At 44.0% G+C, this 23106-nt stretch overlaps 1 protein-coding gene across 2 annotated transcripts in view; it reads left to right on the top strand.

The window, feature by feature from the left end:
* Positions 1-23106, top strand: part of TRNT1 (tRNA nucleotidyl transferase 1) — an 84763-nt gene that overhangs the window by 45564 nt on the left and 16093 nt on the right. For both annotated transcript variants that reach the window (XM_037800599.1, XM_037800598.1), the window contains exon 3: positions 2038-2231. In XM_037800599.1, the coding sequence (XP_037656527.1) occupies positions 2038-2231 (194 nt within the window). The remainder of the gene's footprint in view (positions 1-2037; positions 2232-23106) is intronic.

The raw sequence follows: 23106 nt of genomic DNA on the forward strand, positions 1-23106 counted from the left end.
TTTAGAATATGTAGGATTATTTGAACATTTATCGATAATTTGGTAGAGCTACAAATTTGTGGGGTGCCCCTTCCTGATCTACCATCAGATGGCTCTCCTGAGCTACCTTTTACCTTTAAGCCATTTCTCTTCAACTTGTTTATGTACTGACTGGGAGTCCAAAGCATGTGGAGGCCCAATCAGTGCACCAGGTTTCCATGTGCACTTGGGACTGCCAGCCCTGTGGGTGGGGGGCGTGCCCTGTGCAGTTTGGCAGGGAATCTGCCCCAGGACCCAGTGGTCCTGTCTGCTCCCGGGGCTGTTGGTGGAGTACTCCAGGACTGCAGAGCTGCGCATTTCATCCTCTAGCTCAAATGCCCCACTGTCCCTGTCTGTGGTGCTTTCACGAGTCTGTGGTTTTGGGGAAGGGCTCCCGGCACCTCCGTAAGGCACCCATGCCTCTAGGCTATGCACACCATGAGATTTTGCTGAGGAAGAGTACACGCCTTCACAAGCCTGCTGAATCCTGAATTTCCCCGAGGAACCTCCTGGCCATGGGACTTTCTTTGACAGTTGGATTATCCATATTCCTAGCCAAAATGGGGCCATGTATCTTGGCAGTGGCCATAGACTAAATCCAATAGTGTCTGGGATTGGGTCTGGAAAGACTCCAAAAAGCCCTCTTTATTCCTGCACTGTCTGGCCTGCCCAGCAGGTGGTGGTCTTTAGCTACTTATTCCATCCCCTGGGACACAGTGATGCCTGGCATGTGACTGAGTGGCCTCAAACTGCAGGAATCCTGTGTTCTTACTTCGTGGGCCAATATCTGGCCAACTTTTGGGCTCTGTCTCCCTCTGTATGAGGGGTGGAGGATTCCCATGGCCATCACAGTCTGTAGTTGCCTACCAGGCAAGGATTGGGTCACCAGTTGTTGTACTTCGAGGGTGGAGGATGGGTGCCAGGAGCCACAGAGGGAATTACAGTCTCTGACCATGGTTTCTTAGTTTCTCTGTGCATTGCACTGTCATCCCCTGTTCCCTGGATCCCCAGACAGTTGATTCAGGCAGTTTCTGCTGGCTACTTGCTGCTTTTGGGAGAGAAGTAGGTTCTGCTGTTCCCTCTAATCATCCATTTTAGCAACTCCTCCTTCGGGCTCTTTTGTGTTCTGCACTTCTCAGAGGCTGGTATATTGCCCTGGGTTTCTGTGGACTTGGGTCTCTGTGTCTGGATATGTGTGGGGATATAACTTAATTCTGTGCCTGTGTTTATAGTCTGTGTCCGTCCTGGGATGCGGGAGTGATCCCAGCTTCTGTCTCTGGGCACATCCCAAGCTGTGTTGGTGAGTGAGGGGGAGGGAAGAGGAGGACTAGCTGGTCCAGGACAGAAGTTTCCTACCTGATATTTTTTTTCTTTCTCTGATTCATCATTTGTGGAGTCCTCCAGTTTTACCTTCTCCAGAGCTTTGGGAGGTTTTTTTTTGTTTTTTTGTTTTTTTTCCGCCTTGAATTTCTGGGGTGGTTTTTTCTCGGGACTGTCTTACATTACCATGTTGATGATGTCCCTTCTGATTATTTCTTGTAGGATTGTTAGCCACCACGACATTTATCATAAGTATTATGAAAGACTTGTTATCTACATCTTGATAGTTTCAGAGGTTGCATGAACATATTGCCTCAACATTTGCACATGAAGATAAATAGTTATGAGAACACCTCACCATTTCCAAAGTGTGCACATCAGTGTAGAGAACAAAAGCAGAATTGTTTGCTTTGTTCTTTGGTAATAATTCAGATTTATATTGATGACTTTGAAGCACGGTGTAATTCTGAATTATATTCCAAATCAACAGAAGAGTTCTGCAAGTTCCTTGCTTCCCCAAATTCTTCAGGGCAGTTGACTGTAGGCTATTAATTTACAAAATTATTAGCTGCCTCAGTTTTCATATGAAAGGACTTAGTTGTATATGGTCTTTAATGTCCCCCATTGATCGAAAAAACTTGTATTTCAGATTCTTAAAAGAAGCTCATTGAAATAAAAATCTTTCTTTTTTCATTCCAGAATTATTTGTCGAAGAAAATCATCAGTTAAGAATAGCAGGAGGAGCTGTGAGGGATTTATTAAATGGAATAAAGCCTCAAGATGTGGATTTTGCTACCACTGCTACCCCTGCTCAAATGAAGGAAATGTTTCAGTCTGCTGGTATTCGTATGATAAATAACAAAGGAGAAAAGCATGGAACAATTACTGCTAGGGTGAGTGATGAGTTAGATATGTTAATTGCATTGTCATTTTTGTAATTTTTTTTAAGTTAAAATTTTTTTTTTTTTGCTAAAACACAAACAGGCTAAAAAAATATGTCTCCCTGTCTTTGTTTGCTAGAGCTACTATGACAAATACCACAGTGGGTTGACTTAAACGATAAGCATTTCTTAGCACACACTTGGGAGGCTAGAAGTCAAAAATCAGCATGTCATCTAGGCCATGTGGTTTGTCCTGAAGTCAGTAGCATTTTGGCAGTGGCAGTCTTCAGTCACACAGCAATGACCTTGGTTTCCTCCTGTGGCTTTCCCTGACTTCTGGCTTCTACAGGTCTTGTGGCTTCTGGTTTCTGGTTTCTACTGACTTTCTTTGAATTCAGTCCCCCAAAGGCCTCCAGTCATGTGGTTGGCCCTCATTCAATTTGGCCACACCTAAATTAGGTCTTAGAAGGTTCCATTCACAAATAAATCCACACTAGGACTCACCTTAATATATTCAGAGATAATGTTTACAAATGGGTTCACACCCTGAGGGACAAGGGGTAAGTCTTGGACATGTCTTTTGTGGGGTACATGTTTAAGTCCCCAACATCCTCCCGCCCCCCAATTCTTCCTCTGTTGTTGCAACCACTTAAACTAATTGTTAGAGTTGTTAATTGTTACATCCACATTTTTCAAGGACTTTGTATGTGGCAGTGTTTTTCTGTTTTTTTGTTTTTTTATTTTAATTTCCGATTTTTAAAATGTTTATTGACTTCCTGTTATGAAAGGTGATTTAGCTTTGTTAATGAATCCCTTCTGAAGAATAAATATGGAATTCTCCTTCCCCCATTTTCCCAGAATATTTATATCATAAGTTTTCGCTAAATCAGCATTTAGGAGTTACTTTTATGACTTTGTATTGTGTATAGCCAGATTGTGTAGTGTATCATGATTACTTTGTTTTCTTCGGTGTCTTCTGTTTCCTCGGCAGTTAATAGCATTTTTCTTTACATAGTTTCTCATGTATCGATTCATTCCGTTCTCTGTAGAACCGCAAACCTGCTCTCAGTAGATTTAAACACAGAAAGTTGTTAGTTCCTTTTTGAGACATTGTACTTGGTGTTCTCTGTCTTCCTGCTCCAATCTGACTGATTTTTTCAAGGCCTGCCTTCAAGCCCTCGTCCTGGGATTTTCCATTATTGGAATCCTGGGAATTTCCTTGGTCTTTCTTCTTTGTTAGAACTCATATTTCCAAGACCCCATATGGTATTCTTTTTTGGTGTATGTCCTCTTTTTTTTTTTTTTTTAATAATTCAATATTATTGAGATACAGTCACATACCGTAGTTACACAAAGCATACAATCAATTGTTCACAATACCACCATATAGTTGTGCATCCATCACCAAAATTAATGTTTAAACATTTTCATTACCACACACACAGAAGTAATAAGAATAAAAATTAAAGTGAAAAAGAACAATTAAAGTAAAAAAGATCACTGGGTGCTTTTTTTTTCTCTCCCCATTTTTCTTCTCATCCATCCATACCCTGGATAAAGGGGAGTGTGGTCCGCATGTAAGCCCTCATTTTAATAGTCAAAAAAAACAGTATTAGTTTCCTGAGGAGTACATAGAGAGGGGTATGTGTTTTGAAACCAGCATATTTGAAAATATCCTTTTTTTTTTTTTTTTACCTTCACACTAGTTTGATATTTTTGTTGGCTATGGAATTCCAGGTTTGGAAGCATTTTCCCTCAGAAATGTAAAGGCTTTCTTTCTTTTTTCTTTTTTTTTAGCTTCCAGTGTTGCCCCTGAGAAGTCTGACACATTCAATTTTCACCGGTTTCAGTCTTGACTGTTTTTTCTTTTGGAAGCTTTTAGGATTTGTTCTCTGGTTTTTTAAAATTTCAAGATGATATTCTTTGATTTTGATCTATTTTTTCATTCATTGTGCTGTGCACTTAGTGGGTCCTCTTGTATTTCCTTCATAATTTCATTCCCCTTGGTTAGGTATCTTCTTTGGAGACTCTTACTATTTGAATGTTGGACCACTGAGATTGATCCTCTAGATTTATTGAGATAAATTCACATACCATACAGTCCATCTAAAAGTGTACAATCACTGTCTTCTAATATATTCATAAATTCTAGAATATTTTCACCCTGCAGAGGGTCCACTGTGCCATACAGTCCCATGTTTCATACTCTGGCTTTCCTTCTAGTGACATACATGACCCTAAAGTTAACCTTTCAACCACAATCTTACCCACATTTCACTCACTATAATGTGCTCCCATCACCTCCATCCATGTTCAAGTATCTAGAATCAACCTTACTACATATTCTGCAAAAATCATCAACTCTCCATTCTGTGCCCTCATTCTGTCTTCTGGTGGCCGACTTATGTTCTAAACATTAACTTTGAGTTTGCTAACTATATTTAGTTTGTATTAATGAGGAAATACAATATTTGTCCTTTTTTGTGTCTGACTTATTTCATTCAACATAATGTCCGCATGGTTCATCCATGTTTTCGCCGGCTTCGGGACTTCATTCCTTCTTACTGCTGAATGTTATTCCACATTTTGTTTATCCGTTCATCACTTGAGGAACACCTGTATGGTTCCCATCTTTTGGAGCTGTAAATAATGCAGCTATGAACATTGGTGCAAATGTCTGTTCAAGCCCCTGCTTTCACTTCTTCTCCATATTTACCTAGTAAGTAGCGGGATTCCTGGATAATATGGCACTTCTTTACTTAACTTCCAGAGGATCTGCCAAACAGCGTTCCACAGTGGCTGCAGCATTGTACCGACAATGAATAAGTGTTCCTATCTCTTTATGTCTTCTCCAGCACTTGCAGTTTTCTGTTTTTTAAATAGTGGCCATTCTAGTAGGTATGAAATAATGTCTAATTGTAGTTTTAATTTGCATTTCCCTAATGGCTAGTGATCTTGAACATCTGTCATTTGCTTTTTTGCCATTTGTATTTCCTTTTTGGAGAAATGTCCATTAATGTCTTTTGTCCTTTTTTTTTAATTGGGTTGTTTATCTTTTTATCATTGAGTTGTAGGTGCCTTTATATATCGTGGATATTAAACTCTTATCGGATATGTGGTTTCCAAATATTTTTTTCCATTGAGTAGGCTGTCCATTTATATCCTGTTTACCAAGTCCTTTGAAGTGCAAAAGTACTCAGGTCCCATTTCTCTCTTTTTTGTTTCATTGCTTGTGCAACCATCTCCTGCCACAAGACATTACATGCTTTCCTACATCTTCTTCTAGGAGTTTTATGGTTCTGGCTTTTATATTTAGGTATTTGAGCCATTTTGAGTTAATTTTTGTGTAAGTTGTAAGATAGCGGTCCTCTTTAATTCTTTTGGATATGGATATCCACCTTTCCCAGCATCTTTTTTTTTTTTTTTTTAATCTTCATTTTATTGAGATATATTCACTCCCAGCATCTTTTGTTGAAGAGACTGAACTGTCCCAGTTGGGTGGACCTGGCAACTTTGTAAAAATCAATTGACCATAGATGTGAAGGTCTATTTCACAACTCTCAATTTGAATCCATTGGTGAATATGTCTATCTTTATGCCAATACCATGCTGTTTTTATCACTGTAGCCTTGTAATATACTTTATTCACATACCATACAATCATCCACAGTGTATAATCTATTTTTCAGAGTATCATCATATAGTTGTGCATTCATCACCACAATCAGCCCTTGAACACATTGATTACTGCTGCTGGTGCTGCTGCTGTTGCAAAAAAAAAAAAAAAATCAGAATAATAAAAAAGATAAAAGAAAAAAGAAAATACAGTAAAAATATCAGACACCACCAAGGATGCCATACCCTTCCCTTATATCCCCCTGGTACAGACATTTAGCTTTGGTATATTGCCTTTGTTACAATTATTGGAAGCATATTACAATGTTACTGTTAACTGTAGACTCTAGCTTGCAATGATTGTATTTTTTTCCCAGTACCATCCCATTTTCAATACCTTGCAAAGCTGACATTGATTTGTTCTCTCACATGTGAAAACATTTTTATATTTGTACATTTAATGACCATAATTGACCACTCTAGGTTTCACTGTTATATAGTACCAGTTTTTATCTTCTGTCTTTCCTTCCAATGTCATATATGCCCGTAGCCTTCCTCTTGCAACTTTACTCACAGTCGTCATTGTTCAGTGTACTTACAATATTGTGCTACCATCACACAGTATTGTGCTATCCATTTTTGGATCTATACAGTCAATCCTGTGAACATTCTAGTACTCCTTCAGCATCAAGTGACCTGTGTCTACCCTCTTTCTATCTTCTGATAACCTGTGCTCTCATCTTTAACTTTCAAAGTTTGCTCATTAATGTTAGTTCATATTAGTGAGGCCATAAGTATTTGTCCTTTTGTTTTTGGTTAATTTGATTCAGCATAGTGTCCTCAAGGTTCATCCATGTTGTTTTATGCTTTGTGACCTTAGTCTGTCTTGCAGCTGCATAATATTCCATTGTGTGTATATGCCACAGTTTGTTTATCCACTTGTTAGTTGATGGACACGTGGGCTGTTTCCATCTCTTGGCAGTTGTGAATAATGCCGTTATAAACATTGATTTACAAATGACTGTTTGTGTCTTAGCTTTCAGTTTCTCTTGAGTATATACCTAGTAATGGAAATGCTGAATAATATGGCAGTTCTATACTTAGCTTACTGAGGAACTGCCACACTGCCCTCCAGAGTCACTGCACCGTTCTACATTGCCACCAACAGTGAATGAGTGTGCCTCTTCTCCACATCCTTTGTAGCACTTGTATTTTTCTGTGTTTTTGGATAATCGCCATTCTGGTAGGTGTGAGATGATATCTCATTATGGTTTTGATTTGCATTTCCCTAATAGCCAGTGAAGTTGAACATCTTTTCATATGTTTTTGAGCCATTTGTATTTCTTCTTCAGAAAAGCGTCTATCCTTGTCTGTTGCCCATTTGTAAATACAGTTTTATTGAGATATATTCACATATCCTGCAGTCTTCCCCAGTGTATAATCGATTATTCATAGTACCATCGTTTACTTGTGTGTTCATCAGCAGAATCAATTTTTGAACATTTTCCTTAATCCAAAATAAAATGAAAATAAAGTAAAAAGAATACCTAAAGCATTCCACCCCCCTCATCCTACCCTATTTTTCATTAGTTTTTGTCCCCATTTTTCTACTCATCAGTCCATACACTGGATAAAGGGAGTGTGAGCCACTAGGTTTTTTTTTTTTTTTTTAATCAATTTTATTGAGATATATTCACATACCATGCAGTCATACAAAGTGTACAGTCAGTTGTTCATAGTATCACCGTATAATTGTGCATCCATCACCAAAATTAAATTTTGAACATTTTCATTACAACACACACAAAAGTGATAAGAATAAAAATTAAAGTGGAAAAGAACAAAGTAAAAAAGAACACTGGGTGGTTTTTTTTGTTTTTTTTTGTTTTTTTTTTTGTCCCCTTTTTTATACTCATCCATCCATGCACTGGACAAGGGAGTGTGATCCACATGGCTTTCCCAATCACATTGTCACCCCTCATAAGCTACATTGTTACACAGTTGTCTTCAAGATTCAATGGTTGTGGGTTGTAATTTGATAGTTTCAGGTATTTACTGCTAGCTTATTCCAAGTCATTAGAACCTAAAAAGGGTTAGCTATATAGTGTGTAAGAGTGCCCACCAGAGTGACCTCTCGGCTCCTTTTGGAATCTTTCAGCCACTGAAACATATTTCATTTCATTCACATCCCCATTTTGGTCAAGAAGATGTTGTCCATCCCACAATCCCGGGTCCAGATTCCTCCCCGGGAGTCATATTCTATGTTGCCAGGGGGGATTTACACCCCTGGGTGTCAGAACCCACGTAGCGGGGAGGGCAGTGATTTCATCTGCCACACTGGCTTAGCTAGAGTGAGAGGGCCACATCTGAGCAACAAAGACACATTCAGGAGGAGACACTTAGGTACAATTATAAGCAGGCGTAGCATCTCCTTTGCAGTAACAGTCTCCCCAAGGGCAAGTCCTGTGGTGGAGGGCTCAGCCCATCAAACCACCAGTCCCCAATGTCTGTGAGCACATCAGCAACCATCGAGGTGGGGAAGCCCAATACCCCTGCATTCTCCCCTGGCAATGTTACATGAGTGGTAGCATATAATATTTCTCTTTTTGTGCTTGGCTTATTTTGCTCAGCATTATGTCTTCAGGGTTCATCCAAGTTGTCATATGTTTCACGACATCGTTCCTTATTACTGCTGCACAGTATTTCATTGATGTATGTACCACATTTTATTTATCCACTCATCTGTTGAAGGACATTTGGGTTGTTTCCATCTCTTGGCAAGTGTGAATAATGCTGTTATGAACATTGGTGTGCAGATATCTGTTCATGTTACTGCTTTCAGATCTTCTGGGTATATACTGAGAAGTGCAATCGCTGGATTGATGGGTAACTCAATATCTAGTTTTTTAAGGAACTGCCAGACTGACTTCCGGAGTGGCTGAACCATTATGCAGTCCCACCAACAATGAATAAGAGTTCCAGTTTCTCCACATCCTCTCCAGTATTTGTAGTTTCCTGTTTGTTTAATGGCAGCCATTGTAATTGGTGTGAGATGGTATCTCGTTGTGGTGTTAATTTGCATCTCTCTAATAGCTAGTGAAGCTGAACATTTTTTTCATGTGTTTCTTGGCCATTTGTATTTCCCCTTCAGAGAACTGTCTCTTCGTATCTTTTTATAATTGGGCTGTCTATACTATTGTCATTGATTGGTAGGATTTCTTTATATGGGCAAGATATCAGTCTTTTGTCAGATACAGGGTTTCCAAAAACTTTTTCCCATTGAGTTGGCTGCCTCTTCACCTTCACTGTTGACAAATTCCTTTGAGGTACTGAAACTTCTAAGTTTGAGGAATTCCCGTTTATCTGTTTTTTTTCCTTTGTTGCTTATGCTTTGGGTGTAAGGTCTAGGGAGTGACCTCCTAATACAAGGTCCTAAAGATGTCTCCCTACATTATCTTCTAGAAGTTGTATGGCACTGCCTTTTACATTGAGGTCTTTGACCCACTTTGAGTTAATTTTTGTGTAGGGTGTGAGGTAGGGGTCCTCTTTCATTCTTTTGGATATGGATATCCAACTCTCCCAGCCCCATTTGTTGAAAAGACTGTTATGTCCCAGTTCAGTGGCTTTGGGGGCCTTATCAAAGATCAGCCGACTGTAGATCTGGGGGTCTGTCCCTGAACTCTCAACTCAATTCCATTGATTAATATATTTATCTTTGTGCCAGTACCATGCTGTTTTGACTACTGTGACTTTATAATAAGCTTCAAAGTCAGGGAGTGTAAGTCCTCCCACTTCGTTTTTCTGTTTTAAAGAGTTTTTAGCAATTCGAGGCATCTTCTCTTTCCAAATAAATTTGATAACTAGCGTTTCCAAGTCTTCAGGGTAGGTTGTTGGAATTTTGATTGGGATTGCATTGAATCTGTAGATGAGTTTGGGTAGAATTGACATCCTAATGACAGTTAGCCTTCCCATTCATGAACATGGAATATTTTCCATCTTTTAAGGTCCCTTTCTGTTTCTTTTAGTAGTTATGTACTTTTCTTAGTCTTTTACATCTTTAGTTAAGTTTATTCCTAGGTACTTGATTTTTTTAGTTGCTATTGAAAATGGTATCTTTTTCTTGAGTGTCTCTTCAGTTTGTTCATTTCTAGCATATAGAAACATTACTAACTTATGTGCATTAATCTTGTATCCCACTACTTTGATAAATTTATTAGCTCCAGTAGCTGTATCATCGATTTCTCAGGGTTTTCCAGATATAAGATCATATCATCTGCAAACAATGACAGTTTTACTTCTTCCTTTCCAATTTGGATGCCTTTTATTTCTTTCTCTTGCTAGATTGCCCTGGCTAGCACTTCTAGCATAATGTTGAATAACAGTGGTCACAGCGGACACCCTTGTTTCGTTTCTGATCTTAGAGGGAAGGCTTTCATCTCTCACCATTGAGTACTATGCTGACTGTGGGTTTTTCATATATGCTCTTTAACATATTGAGGAAGTTTCCTTCAATTCCTACCTTTCAAAGTGTTCTTATCAAAAAGGGATGCTGGATTTTGTCAAATGCTTTTTCAGCATCTGTTGAGATGATCATTTGATTTTTCCCTTTTGATTTGTTAATCTGTTGTAGTATAATGATTGGTTTTCTTTTGGTGAACCATCCTTGCATGCCTGGAATGAACCCCACTTGGTCATGGTGTATGATTTTTTAAATAGGTCTTTGGATTCGATTTGCAAGTATTTGGTTGAGAATTTTTGCATCTATATTCATGAGGAAGATTGGCCTATAGTTTCCTTTCTTGTGGCATCTTTGTCTGGTTTTGGTATTAGATTGATGTTTGCTTCAGAAAATGAATTAGGTAGTGTTTCATTTTCTTCAGTGTTTTGAAAGTGTTTAAGTAAGATTGGTGTCAGTTCTTTTTGGAAAGCTTGGTAGAATTCCCCTGTGAAGCCATCTGGCCCTGGGCATTTATTTGTGAGAAGTGTTTTTGAAGACTGATTGGATCTCTTTGCTTGTGATTGGTTCGTTGAGGTCTTCTGTTTCTTCTCTGGTCAGTCTAGGCTGTTTATATGTTTCCAGGAAATTGTCCATTTCCTCTACATTATCTAGTTTGTTGGCATACAGTGTTCGTAATATCCTGTTATAATTTTTTTAATTTCTTTGGGATCCACAGTAATGTCACCTTTCTCATTTATTATTTGGTTTATATGGTTCTTCTCTCCTTTTGATTTTGTCAGTGTAGCTAGGGGCTTGGCAATTTTGTTGATCTCACAAAGAACCAACTCTTGGTGTTATTTATTCTTTTTTTTTTTTTCTTTTGTTCTCTATGTCATTTATTTCTGCTTTAAGCCTTATTATTTCTTTCCTTCTACTTGGTTTTTAGGATTAGGTTGCTGTTCATTTTCCAGCTTCAGTTGCTCCATTAGTTCTTTGATTTTAGCTCTTTCTTCCTTTTTGATGTATGAGTTTAGTGCTATAAGCTTCCCCCTCAGTACCGCTTTTGTTGCATCCCGTAGGTTTCGATATGTTGTGTTCTCATTTTCATTCATTTCTATATATTTAGCAATTTCTCTTGCTATTTCTTGTTTAACCCACTGATTGTTTAGGAGCGTGTTGTTTAACCTTCAGGTATTTGTGAATTTTCTAAGTCTCTGATGGTTATTGACTTCTAATTGTATTCCATTGTGGTCAGAGGATGTGGTTTGAATAATTTCAGTTGTTTTAAATTTATTGAGGTTTGTTTTTTGTCCCAACATATAGTCTATTCTGGAGAAAGTTTTGTGAGCAGTAGAGAAGAATATGTATCCTGGTGATTTGGGATGTAATGTTACTCTATATATGTCTGTTAAATCCAATTCATTTATCACATAGTTTAGGTTTTCAGTTTCCTTGTTGGTCTTCTGCCTGGTTGATCTAGCTATAGGAGAGAGTCATGTGTTGAAGTCTCCCACAGTTATTGTGGAAACATCCATTGCTTCCTTTAGTTTTGACGGTGTTTGTCTGGTGTATTTTGTGGCACCTTGATTGGGTGCATAGACATTTATGATTGTTATTTCTTCTTGTTGAATTGCCCCTTTTATTAGTATGTAGTGGCCTTCTTTGTCTCTCCTAACACCCTTGCATTTAAAGTCTATTTTATCTGAGATTAATATTGCTACTCCTGCTTTCTTTTGGCTGTAGCTTGCATGAAGTATTTTTTCTCATCCTTTCACTTTCAATTTGTTAGTGTCCCTGTGTCTAAGATGAGTCTATTGTATGCACCATATTGATGGTTCATTTTTTTTGATCCATTCTGCGAATCTATATCTTTTAATTGGGGAGTTTAATCCATTTACATTCAACGTTAAAACCGTGAAGGCATTTCTTGAATTGGCCATCTTATCCTTTGGTTTATGTTTGTCAGATACATTTTTTCCCTCTCTCTGTTATTGTTCTTTAATGAACCAATATTGAATCTCTTTAGTACTGAACCTTTCTCCATATCTCTCTCTCCTTTCCTTGTTTCTCTTTTGGTAGGGCTTCCTTTAGTATCTCAATTAGGGCAGGTCTCTTTTATTAGCAAAAGCTCTCAGGGTTTTTTTGTCTGTGAAAAATTTAAGCTCTCCATCAAATTTGAAGGAGAAATTCCTGGATAAAGAGTTCTTGGTTTGCAATTTTTCTCTCCCGGAAAAATTTTAAATATGTCCTGCCACTGCCTTCTCGCCTCCATGGTTGCTGCTGTGTAGTCACTACTTAGTCTTATGTTGTTTCCTTTGTATGTGGTGAATTGCTTTTCTCTTGCTGCTTTCAGAACTTGCTCCTTCTCTTCAGTGTTTGACAGTCTCATCAGAATATGTCTCAGAGTGGGTTTATTTGGATTTATTCTATTTGGAGTTCGCTGGGTATTTTTGTTTTGTGTATTTATGTTGTGTAGAAGGTTTGGGAAGTTTTCCCCACCAATTTTTGTCCGGCGCTGCCCCGCTCGGTCCCCGGTTCCCGGCCGGCGAGGGGAAACAGGGAAGGAGAGAGAGAGATGCAGACTGCGCGAACTAACCTGGTCATGAATCACGACTCGAACCACACGGCAGTTGTGAAAGCAAGCCCTTTACTACAGCTAGATGAACATTCTGTGTTACTGGTTCCCACACGGGGCACGGCGCCTCGTGGGAGAGCAGCCTCGATGTGGCCGTCAGGCACGGCTCCTTGTGGGCTGTCTCACCCTACCCCGTCCGGGTAAGACCTTTTATACACAATTAACAACCAATAAGCTTCTAGGCTAGTATCGCGTATACAGGATTTCGATTGGTAGGAGCGGGTGGCGGATACATGCGTCACTATGCGGAAACAGGATGCAGGCGCCATCTTGGCTCACTCGATGGGCGGGGGTAACTCTAGAGCAGGCTGCAGCGCATACGCTAGGCCCGATTCGGGAGGCGGCTTTCCACATCTCCCCCTTTCTTATTTATTTTTGACCCAGTGTCTCCAGTGATGAGCGTGCTCCCGTGAACCCAAATGGTTCACAACCTCTTTGGTGCTTTGGGGAGTCTGGACTAGGCCTCAGCCATCCAGCGGCGGAGCCTCTAGCACCAACCAGAATGCTCACGTCATATGGAGACCGGAGAGTCCGTAAGCTGGAAGCAACGTGACTCTCCCTGCAGTGCTTTGCCTGGCAACTGGGGAACAACGACGGGGGCAGGAACAGCAGTAACCAGAGTCGGGGGTGTCACTAGGTGTCTCTGTGCAATGGCTAGGGTCCAGTCTGGCCACAACTAGGACTCTGCCCTAGAGACCCACCTGAGACAAAATTATGACTACTGGTGTCGCCTTTTACACCCGAGAAACAGCCATGCGATTCGCTACAAATTTTGCTCCAAAGCGCCCCACCTGAGGCGACCAGGAAGGGGTATGGTTAATAAATCGGTCACTATCGGGGGTAACAGAGGTGGGAGTCATAGCCATCATAGTGGTAACACGCAATTGCTGCTGCGCTTGAAACAGGCGTTCTAGCAAACATTTAACAACGACTAATCCCACCAATAATCCCACTGCAATGAGGATCCAATTAGTTAAATTGGGCCAAGAGAACCAGGAAGAAACACTGTGCAATAGTTTCTGTAGAACCTCGCCTAACCCGGAGAGATCGACTTTAACGGGTTTTAACTTGATCCCCCCAATTGTGTCTAAACTAGACTCCACCTGTTGGGAGAGATTAACAAATTCAGGAAAATATGACCTTTTCAGCCAATCAGAGACTCTGGAAATGCTTCCGGTCACGTTGGCCCTGACAGGAGTGACACAGAGTTTAACCGTAAGCCACCGGGTGTCACATGTTTGCTGAAGCACTCTCCAGAGTCCATCTATTTCCAGTCCAAGTTCATCTATCTCCGCTTGGAGTTTCTGAATGGCCTGGAAATTTAAGTTCAGCATCTGATTGTGGCGGCGTAGCACGTCTCGGGTAAGGTTGACCAAGCCATTTACCGTTTCCATCGTTATGGCGAGCTGCCGATCTGTCCATGCTTGTAGCACAGCCTGCCCGATCGTTGGGACAAACAAAGAGGAAGCTACACTGGCAGCATTCGATAGCCATTCTTTTATGCCTCTTGGACGCCTAGACTTAGAGAAGGGGATATTGTTAAGTGAAACAACTTGAGAAACAGGGCCAACCCAGTCGGTTGCCTTGACGGGGAGCCAGACATAACTTGGGCGATACACTAGGATAGCGGGGCGGCGAGGCATCCGGGTCTTTGGAACGGTTGCAGACTGTAGGAGCAAGCCCTGGAAGGAAAAGGCACCTTTGAGTCTCCTTTTTACTCAAGATCCCTTCACAAGACTGGCGGCTCTTCCCTGTAACGTTAAGAAATTCAAGCAAGACTCCCTTACTTAACTCGCCATTACCAGTTTCACAAGTAGCATTCGCCGCAACTGTGGTGTTGACAACCTTGACAGAGAGGTTAGCAAAAGAGAGGATCAGTGTGTCATTGGTGAGGGGGAAGGACTCGTTGAAGCTTGTGGAGGAAATATAGTTAAAAAGGCAGATTAGAAGGATTGCTATAGGAGAACAAAGAACAGAGTTACCGATCCTCTTTTTGGGCAACCGCGGGGTGGTCAGTCCTACTATTATCGTCTTGTCGGTCGTCGCCATCATCAGCAGGGTCGGAGGCTTGGTCTAATGGTTCAGGTTGTATATTCGTTGGCGTTTCTGACAGCTGTTCCTTGGCTTCTTCAGGTGATGTCACGGTTCTCACCAGTCTTTCCGGAACCCACACTGGTTGACGTCCTGGTTCCTGGGGAAAAACACAAACAGCCTCTGGCCCAGCTGAGCACCGGGTCAGGGCCTTGCCACTGTCCTGACAGGACATCCTTCCATCGGACTAGACCTCTATGTGGAGGACTCGGGGTGGTGTGTTGAAGGGCAGGTGTCATGCCCTGCGAATTTTCATTTAAGAAATTATACGTGAACAAGGCTACAGACAGTTGAGCCCTTGGGGATAGGCCGTGACCTATCCCCTCTTTCTGTTTTTTAAGCAAGTCTTTGAGAGATCTGTGCGCTCTTTCAATGATTCCTTGCCCCTGAGGGTTATAGGGGATGCCATGTTTTAATTGGACATCCATGTTGTCACAAAATTTTTGGAAGGATTTACTAGTGTAGGCAGGCCCGTTATCCGTCTTTAACGTCTTTGGCTTACCCCAAGCTGCCCATGCAGCAAGGCAGTGTGCAATGACGTGGGAGACTCTTTCTCCTGGTTCAGCAGAGGCAAATAAAACTTGGGAGCATGTGTCCACCGACACATGTAAGTACTTGATCTTACCATACTCTGAATGATGAGTGACATCCATCTGCCAAGTATCCCCTGGGGTGAGACCCCTAGGGTTGACCCCAACCGAGGGGACTGCTCTCTGCTCTGCACAATTGTTGCAGGCTCGGACAATATCTCGAGCAGCTGCACGTGGTATGCTGAACCGCTTAGCTAGGGTACCTGCATTGATGTGAAACTTGGCATGGAATTCTCGGGCTTGTTGATACGGTACCAGCGTCGGAAAGATGTGCAGCTGTCGAGTGGCTACATCTGCGCTATGGTTCCCCTGGGCCATAGGGCCAGGCAAACCTGTGTGGGCTCTAATATGGGTTATGTAAAAAGGGTGTTGCCTGGTCCATATAACCTCCTGTAGTTTGGCAAAGAACGTCCTTACTGTAGAGGAATGTTTAACAATGCCCACCGTTTCTAAAATTTGTACAGAGTTCACAACATAAGCAGAATCCGAGACGACATTTAAGGGCTCGGAAAGGCTTTCCAGGACTGCAATGATAACCTGCAGTTCTACCCATTGAGGCTTTTGTGGTTGGAAGAGCACTGTTTTAGGAGTGTCCCCCTCCACACAATACGCCCCTGTTCCGGAGCTGGAGCCGTCCGTGTATACGGTGGGGGCGCCTGCTAGTGGCCTAGGAGAGGTTACTTTGGGAAAAATCACTGGGTGCCGGGTGACAAACTGCAAGAGAGGAGCCTTAGGGAACTGATTGTTAATGGGACCAAGAAATGTACACCGGAGAATGGCCCATTGATCTATGCATCCGGTGAGTATCTCAAGCTGCTGGGAAGAATAAGGCACCCTGAGATTTTTGGGCTGCTGACCGAAATGCTGCACAGCCCTTTTAATGCATTCTAGGGCCAAGTCTGCAACCGCTGTAGGATAGTGCTCTAGGACTTTTTTGGGGGAAACTCCAGGGTGGACCCAGAGCAGCGGCCCCCGCTGCCACAGTACCGCAGTGGGCTGTAATTCTGTCGGCAGCACGCAGGCTTCAAAAGGCTCATCAGGGTCTATTCTCTTCAATGCAGCGCCACTGAGCGCCTGTTCCACCTGGCATAGTGCTCGCCTTGCCTCTGGAGTGAAGCTTCGAGGTGAGTTTATATTAGAATCCCCCTTCAACAGGTCGAACAAAGGTGTTAGTTTGACATTGGGTATTTTTAGGTATGGACGGATCCAATTGATATCCCCCATGAGTTTTTGTAGATCATTGAGAGTGTGTATATTGTCTAGCCTGAGAGACACCTTTTGGGGGGAAACATGAGTGGGTGCGACTTTCGCCCCCAGGAAAGTGGTAATGTCAGTCATTTGGATTTTTTCAGGGGCAATCTCTAGGTTAGCTTCTCTAAGACTAAGGACTAAATGTGACAAAACTGTTTTAAGAAGATCTGTGTCTCTATGGGCTAAGAGAATGTCATCCATATAATGGATGATTTTCACTTGAGGGAACTGCTGCCGAGTGCTAGCTAGCTTCGCAGCGACATACAGCTGGCACATGGTAGGACTATTAGCCATGCCTTGGGGCAGGACTGTCCATTCAAAGCGTTGACAGGGCTCCTCTTGATTACTAGAGGGCACAGTAAAGGCAAACTTAGGGGTGTCTTCAGGGTGGAGCGGAATAGAAAAGAAGCAATCTTTCAGATCTATGATGAAAATCGACCAGTGCTCCGGTAATGCCGAGAGGAGGGGCAGTCCCATCTGAACGGGCCCTAAAGGCTCCATGCAATCGTTAATAGCTCTTAGATCATGTAGCAGTCTCCATTTACCAGATTTCTTTTTTATTACGAATATAGGGGTGTTCCACGGTGACGTGGAAGGGGCGATATGGCCCTTTTCTAGTTGTTCTGATACTAGGGCGTGCAACGCTGCAAGTTTTTCCTGTGGCAAGGGCCACTGAGGCACCCACACCGGAGCCTCGGTTTTCCATTTTAGTTTTATAGGTGTGGGTGGGAATCTCTCCTCAGTGGCCCCTATGAAAAACCCAAGCCTCGTCTGTCAGACTTGGGGGCAGCTTGTATAGGCTCCGCACGTCCGTGCAGTGAAGCTCCTAAACCCTTGCCGGGGGTATACCCCATTTCTTTTAGCAGTCGCTTAGAGGTTGGGGAGTAGCCGCTAATTAAAGTAACGTCCATTTGGGTCAGAATGTCTCTTCCCCACAAAGACACAGGCAGGGCTAATACATAAGGCTGGAAACTGCCTTGGTGTCCTTCTTCATCGGCCCAATGAAGGGCAGCTGCACTGAGCATGGGCGCTGAAATTTGGCCTATTCCTCTAATGGGCTCTTCCGCCCTGCTCGTTGGCCAGGTGGGGGGCCATTCTTGTTGTCTTATGATAGACCGATCGGCCCCTGTATCGAGCAGGCCCAAGAAAGATCTGCCTTGCACCTTAATGGTTAGCATAGGTCGAGACTCCAGGGACATATGGAGTCCCTCAAAAATCGCTCCACTGGATCCGAACCCTTTTTCCCCTCTCTGTCTGATTCTGCTTGGAAAGACTGCATGTAAGCTGGGTAAGAGCAGGAGCTGCGCCAGCTTATCACCTTCTGCAATGACTAAGGTGCCCCGCTGAGATTGAACCATAACTTGGGCACGGCCTGTGAAATCTGAATCTACAAGTCCTGGTATAACTGTTAATCCTTTCAGGGCCGTGGATGCTCTTCCCAATATGAGCCCTACAGTACCAGCCGGTAAGGGCCCCTTGAAGGAGGTCCCTACTAACTGGACACCCATGGAGGGGGTTAGTACGAGTCTGGAGGTGGCACAGAGGTCCAGTCCTGCTGAGCCGGGGGACGCACGAATTTGATCGGATCCTGTGTTGTCGAATGGCATGCAAGGGGGTCCGTCGAAAGGGCGGACCCCCTCTTCCCGTTTTTTGGAATCTGCTCGGGGCGGCCAGAGAGGCGTCTACCCTGCGCATCGAAAACCGATTTACAGTCTTCTGCGCGGTGGGGGCCTTTGTGGCAACGGCCACACGGCCTGGTTGCTGCACCTGGTTCGCCAAACCGTTGAGTGGCAGGGGGTTGACGTCTATTGGGACAATCTCTCTTAAAGTGCCCTGATTGGCCACAGCCATAGCACCCGTTAGACTTTGCCCCTAAGGTTCTCGGGCTTTTTGTAGCCACCTGTAGGGAGCTGGCTAGCATGGCAGCTAGACCTGCATTAGTTAAAGGGCTGCCAGCATCTCTACAGAGCCTGACCCACTCTGTCAAATTTTTTGCTCTGTTTTGTGCCAGGATAACTTTGCACTCCTTGTTGCACTGCTCAAAAATCATTTGCTTAACCACAGTCTCTGCTACTCCTGGATCTGAGAAGATTCTCTCAGCTGCGGTTTGCATCCTGGCTACAAAATCCGCAAATGGTTCTGTGGGGCCTTGGTGTATATTGCTGAGTGAGGCCTGAGCCTCTCCCTCACCTGTTAGCTTTTTCCAGGCACCCACAAAACAGCGGAAGATCTGGGCATAGACCTCTTGTGGGAAACCCATTTGGTTCTGGGCATGGGCGCCTCTCCCCAACAGCATGTCAGCATTCCACCCGCCACGTCTCCCCGCCGCATTCCTTGCGGCCTGCTCTTCAGCTAACTCCTCAAACCATGCTTTCCAATCTATGAATCGGCCTGACGGCAAGCAAGCACGGGCTAGCTGAAAAATATCTGCGGGTGTATGATTTAGAGCAGAGAGGTTCTCGATCATGTTCAAGGTATAAGGGGCATTGGGGCCATACTGATGGACGGCCTGCCTCAATTCCCTCAATAGTTTGTAATCATATGATTCGTGCCGATTGCCACCTTGGGGATTGATAATAACCGGGTACATTTCTGAGACTGGCTGCGGCTCAAGTGGCTGGTAGCCACCCAGCATGCCAAAAGGTCTAAATGTTGTGAAAGGGTTCCATCTCCAGAAATGTCTCCCACCACTACCTAATGGCAAAGGGTCCTGAGGGCCTGTATACTCGGGCGGGGGGTACGGCAAAGGTTGCCCCTCCCCTGACCGACCCATCGGGGTTTCCGGGTCTGGCAGCAAAGGATAATTACATTTACTGGGCATGGCCACTAGAGGGAGCTCTCGGCAAGGTCCTTTGGTGGGACCGCCCAAGGCGTCAGTTGGGAGCTGGGGTGTCCCTGGGGGTGCAGCGGTAGACATTGGCGGGGCGGAAGGCCGCACGGGTGTGGCGGGAGGCTCCTCCCACTCAATTAGCGGGGATGCTTCCGCCTTCTCGTCAGTATCGCTATCTGACTCTGAGTCAGAGTCACTGGACTCCGGCGGTTTGCCCTTACAGGAGCCGTCCGCTGACGAAACTGACTGGGTTTCTTGGAGCGCGCACCGTGCTTCTTGCAAGACAGAGGACGGGCTTAGGCCGGTAGCCGATTCTAGTTCAAGGACCGCACGGACGGTCTCCCATATGGGTACTAGAATCGGGTCCATACACACGCCCGTCTGGCGCGCTCGGTCTATGTCGCGACCGAGCTTCATCCAAGAGGGTAGGCTAAGGCTGCCGGTGCAGGCAAACCAAGGGGCAAAAGTATCAACATCATCAAGAAAACGCTGAAGGGAGCTTTTCCTGACCGAGATACCCCGTTGTTTCAAAAGGTTCTTTAAGGGAGCTAAGAGAGGTGAACTTCCGGACTGCCCCATGATTGCAGTCGGCACTATACTTCAGTCACTCGGAGAGCTCTTCCGAGTCCCCCGGGGTCACCTGAAAACCCACGGGCCCTAACTATCATGTAATAAGACGCACTCACCTTCTCGCGTTGATCAGGCGCGGGAAGTCCGCCGTAAGCTCGACGCGCAGCGCTGCTCTCCTCACAGAGGGACCGTCGAGAGCGAGGCAGGAGGAGGAGCTTCCCCGTACGGGCCACCACTTGTCCGGCGCTGCCCCGCTCGGTCCCCGGTTCCCGGCCGGCGAGGGGAAACAGGGAAGGAGAGAGAGAGATGCAGACTGCGCGAACTAACCTGGTCATGAATCACGACTCGAACCACACGGCAGTTGTGAAAGCAAGCCCTTTACTACAGCTAGATGAACATTCTGTGTTACTGGTTCCCACACGGGGCACGGCGCCTCGTGGGAGAGCAGCCTCGATGTGGCCGTCAGGCACGGCTCCTTGTGGGCTGTCTCACCCTACCCCGTCCGGGTAAGACCTTTTATACACAATTAACAACCAATAAGCTTCTAGGCTAGTATCGCGTATACAGGATTTCGATTGGTAGGAGCGGGTGGCGGATACATGCGTCACTATGCGGAAACAGGATGCAGGCGCCATCTTGGCTCACTCGATGGGCGGGGGTAACTCTAGAGCAGGCTGCAGCGCATACGCTAGGCCCGATTCGGGAGGCGGCTTTCCACAAATTTTTTTGAATACTCTTTCTAGACCTTTACCCTTCTCTTCCTCTTGTGGGACACCAATGAGTCTTATATTTCGACGTTTTATATTATCTTTCGTATCCCTGAGGTCCATTTTGAGTTTCTCGATTTTTTTCCCCATGCTTTCTTTTGTTCTTTCATTTAGCATTGTGTCATCCTCTAGGTCACTGATTTGTTGTTCAGCTTCCTCTAATCTTGTACTGTGAGTATCCAGAGTCTTTTTAATTTGGTCGACAGTTTCTTTTATTTCCATAAGATCATCTATTTTTTTATTTACTCTTGCAGTGTCTTCTTTATGGTCTTTTAGGTCTTCTTCATGTCCTTAATATCCTGTGCCATGTTTTCGGTGTTTGTCTTTAGTCCTTTGATTAATCGTTCCATGTACTGCATCTCCTCTGATCATTTGATTTGGGTCTATGGGTTTTGGTTTTCCATATCATTTGTTTTTTTCATATGGTTTAAAATTTTCTATTGTTTTTGGCCTCTTGGCATTTGTTTAACTTGATAGGGTTCTTTTGGGCTATATAGGCTGATTCAAAGACTTATCTTTAATTAGATCTACAGCTTGGTGGCATACGCTTTCTCTAAGTAAGTGGCATGTGACGTCCGCGAGCCACCTATTCCCCTCAAGCCAGTCGTCCCCAACTTTGTCTTTGTAGTGTGTGGGGGTGTGATTCTTGTGGGTGTCCATTTGGTGCACCAAGTTTGCATGTGTATTTGGTGCTGTCTGCCCTGAATGTAGGGCATGTGTCTGAGCAGTTAGGGAGGGAGGGCGGTTTTCATAATCAAACTTCCCAGGTATTCCTGGATATTTAAGGCTGTTACAAGAGTCTAAACCTTCAGTTCAGTCTTGCCACAGGTTGTCTCTGTTGTTGACTGCTAAGTCCTTGGTATTGGCATATGGTCCCTGGGATTTCCCAGTGGGTCCCTTCTTTAAGCTGTGCCCTTCTAGGGCTCTTCTGAGGGAAGGCTGTGGTAAGTCACAAGTGCACGCCATCCCTCAAGGGAAGTTCTGGGTTGCCAGGCCGTGTAGGGGGGTTCTCAGCCTGCTGAAAGGATGGCTGTTTTCGGCATGTTAATTTCCCCCATTTTGCACCGCTCCGCCTTCCTAGCTTTTGGACAATTAGCTGTGGGTGTGCAAAAGGCTATTGTCCACACCTGATATTGTGGCGTTGTGCACATGTTGCTGAAAACACTTCATGTTGCAGTGATTTTTTTGGCGTGCCTCTGGGCTGCGGTGCCGGTGCTGGGCAGAAGTGTTCCCAGCCTGCCGGGAAGATGGCTGTAAATGGTGTGTTTTTTTTCCCCTTCTGGCTAACCTGTGCCTTCGTTGCTGTGAGATAGTTAGCAGCGGGTGCACGAGAGGCTATTGTCCACGCCAGATATTGAAGCGTGCCCACGGGCTGTGGAGATGCCATTCCTGCCACGCTTCACTGTGCAGTTCTCACTGTGTGGTTCCCGCTGCCGTATCTGCAGCTGCTTTTGGGATTTTTAAAAAAGAACTAGTCTGACTGCAAACGCCAACCCATGGTTTCCCCACACCGCAGTATGGTTGCCCGATATTCAGCAGGCTTACTCATTTCAGAACACAGACTCTGGGTTTCACCAAGTGCATGGTCCCTGTGGATTTAGGAGACCTCGTCCAGTTGGTGCATAGCTGGAACTCTTGTTATGGGTCACTTTCGGGCTGTTATCTAGTATTTTTCACAGAGATGTGTTTTTGTCCTCTCTCTCCTAAACGCCATCTTCCAGAAGTCCGCAATTGGATTTTATTCTGAGCCAGTAGGTTTTCACAATTACACAGTCATGCCATGTAATCTATAGAGTTATGCAATGTTCTTCAAAAATCAAGGCTTCTGGGTTGCAGTTTCAGGTATTTACCTCTAGCTATTCCAATACACTAAAAGGTGAAGAGGGATATCTATATAGTGCATAAAAATGCCCTCCAGAGTGACCTCTCAACTCTATTTGAAATGTGCCAGCCAGTGAAAGTTTGTTTCGTTTGCTTCCCCTTTTGGTCAAGAAGATTTTCTGAATTCCATGCTGGGTCCAGGCTCATCCCCAGGAATCATGTCACATATTGCCAGAGAGTTTTACACCCCTGGCAGTCATGTTCCATGTAGGGGGGAAG

This window comes from Choloepus didactylus, chromosome 1 (assembly GCF_015220235.1).
Source record: "Choloepus didactylus isolate mChoDid1 chromosome 1, mChoDid1.pri, whole genome shotgun sequence".
Classification (NCBI taxonomy): Eukaryota; Metazoa; Chordata; class Mammalia; order Pilosa; family Megalonychidae; genus Choloepus; species Choloepus didactylus.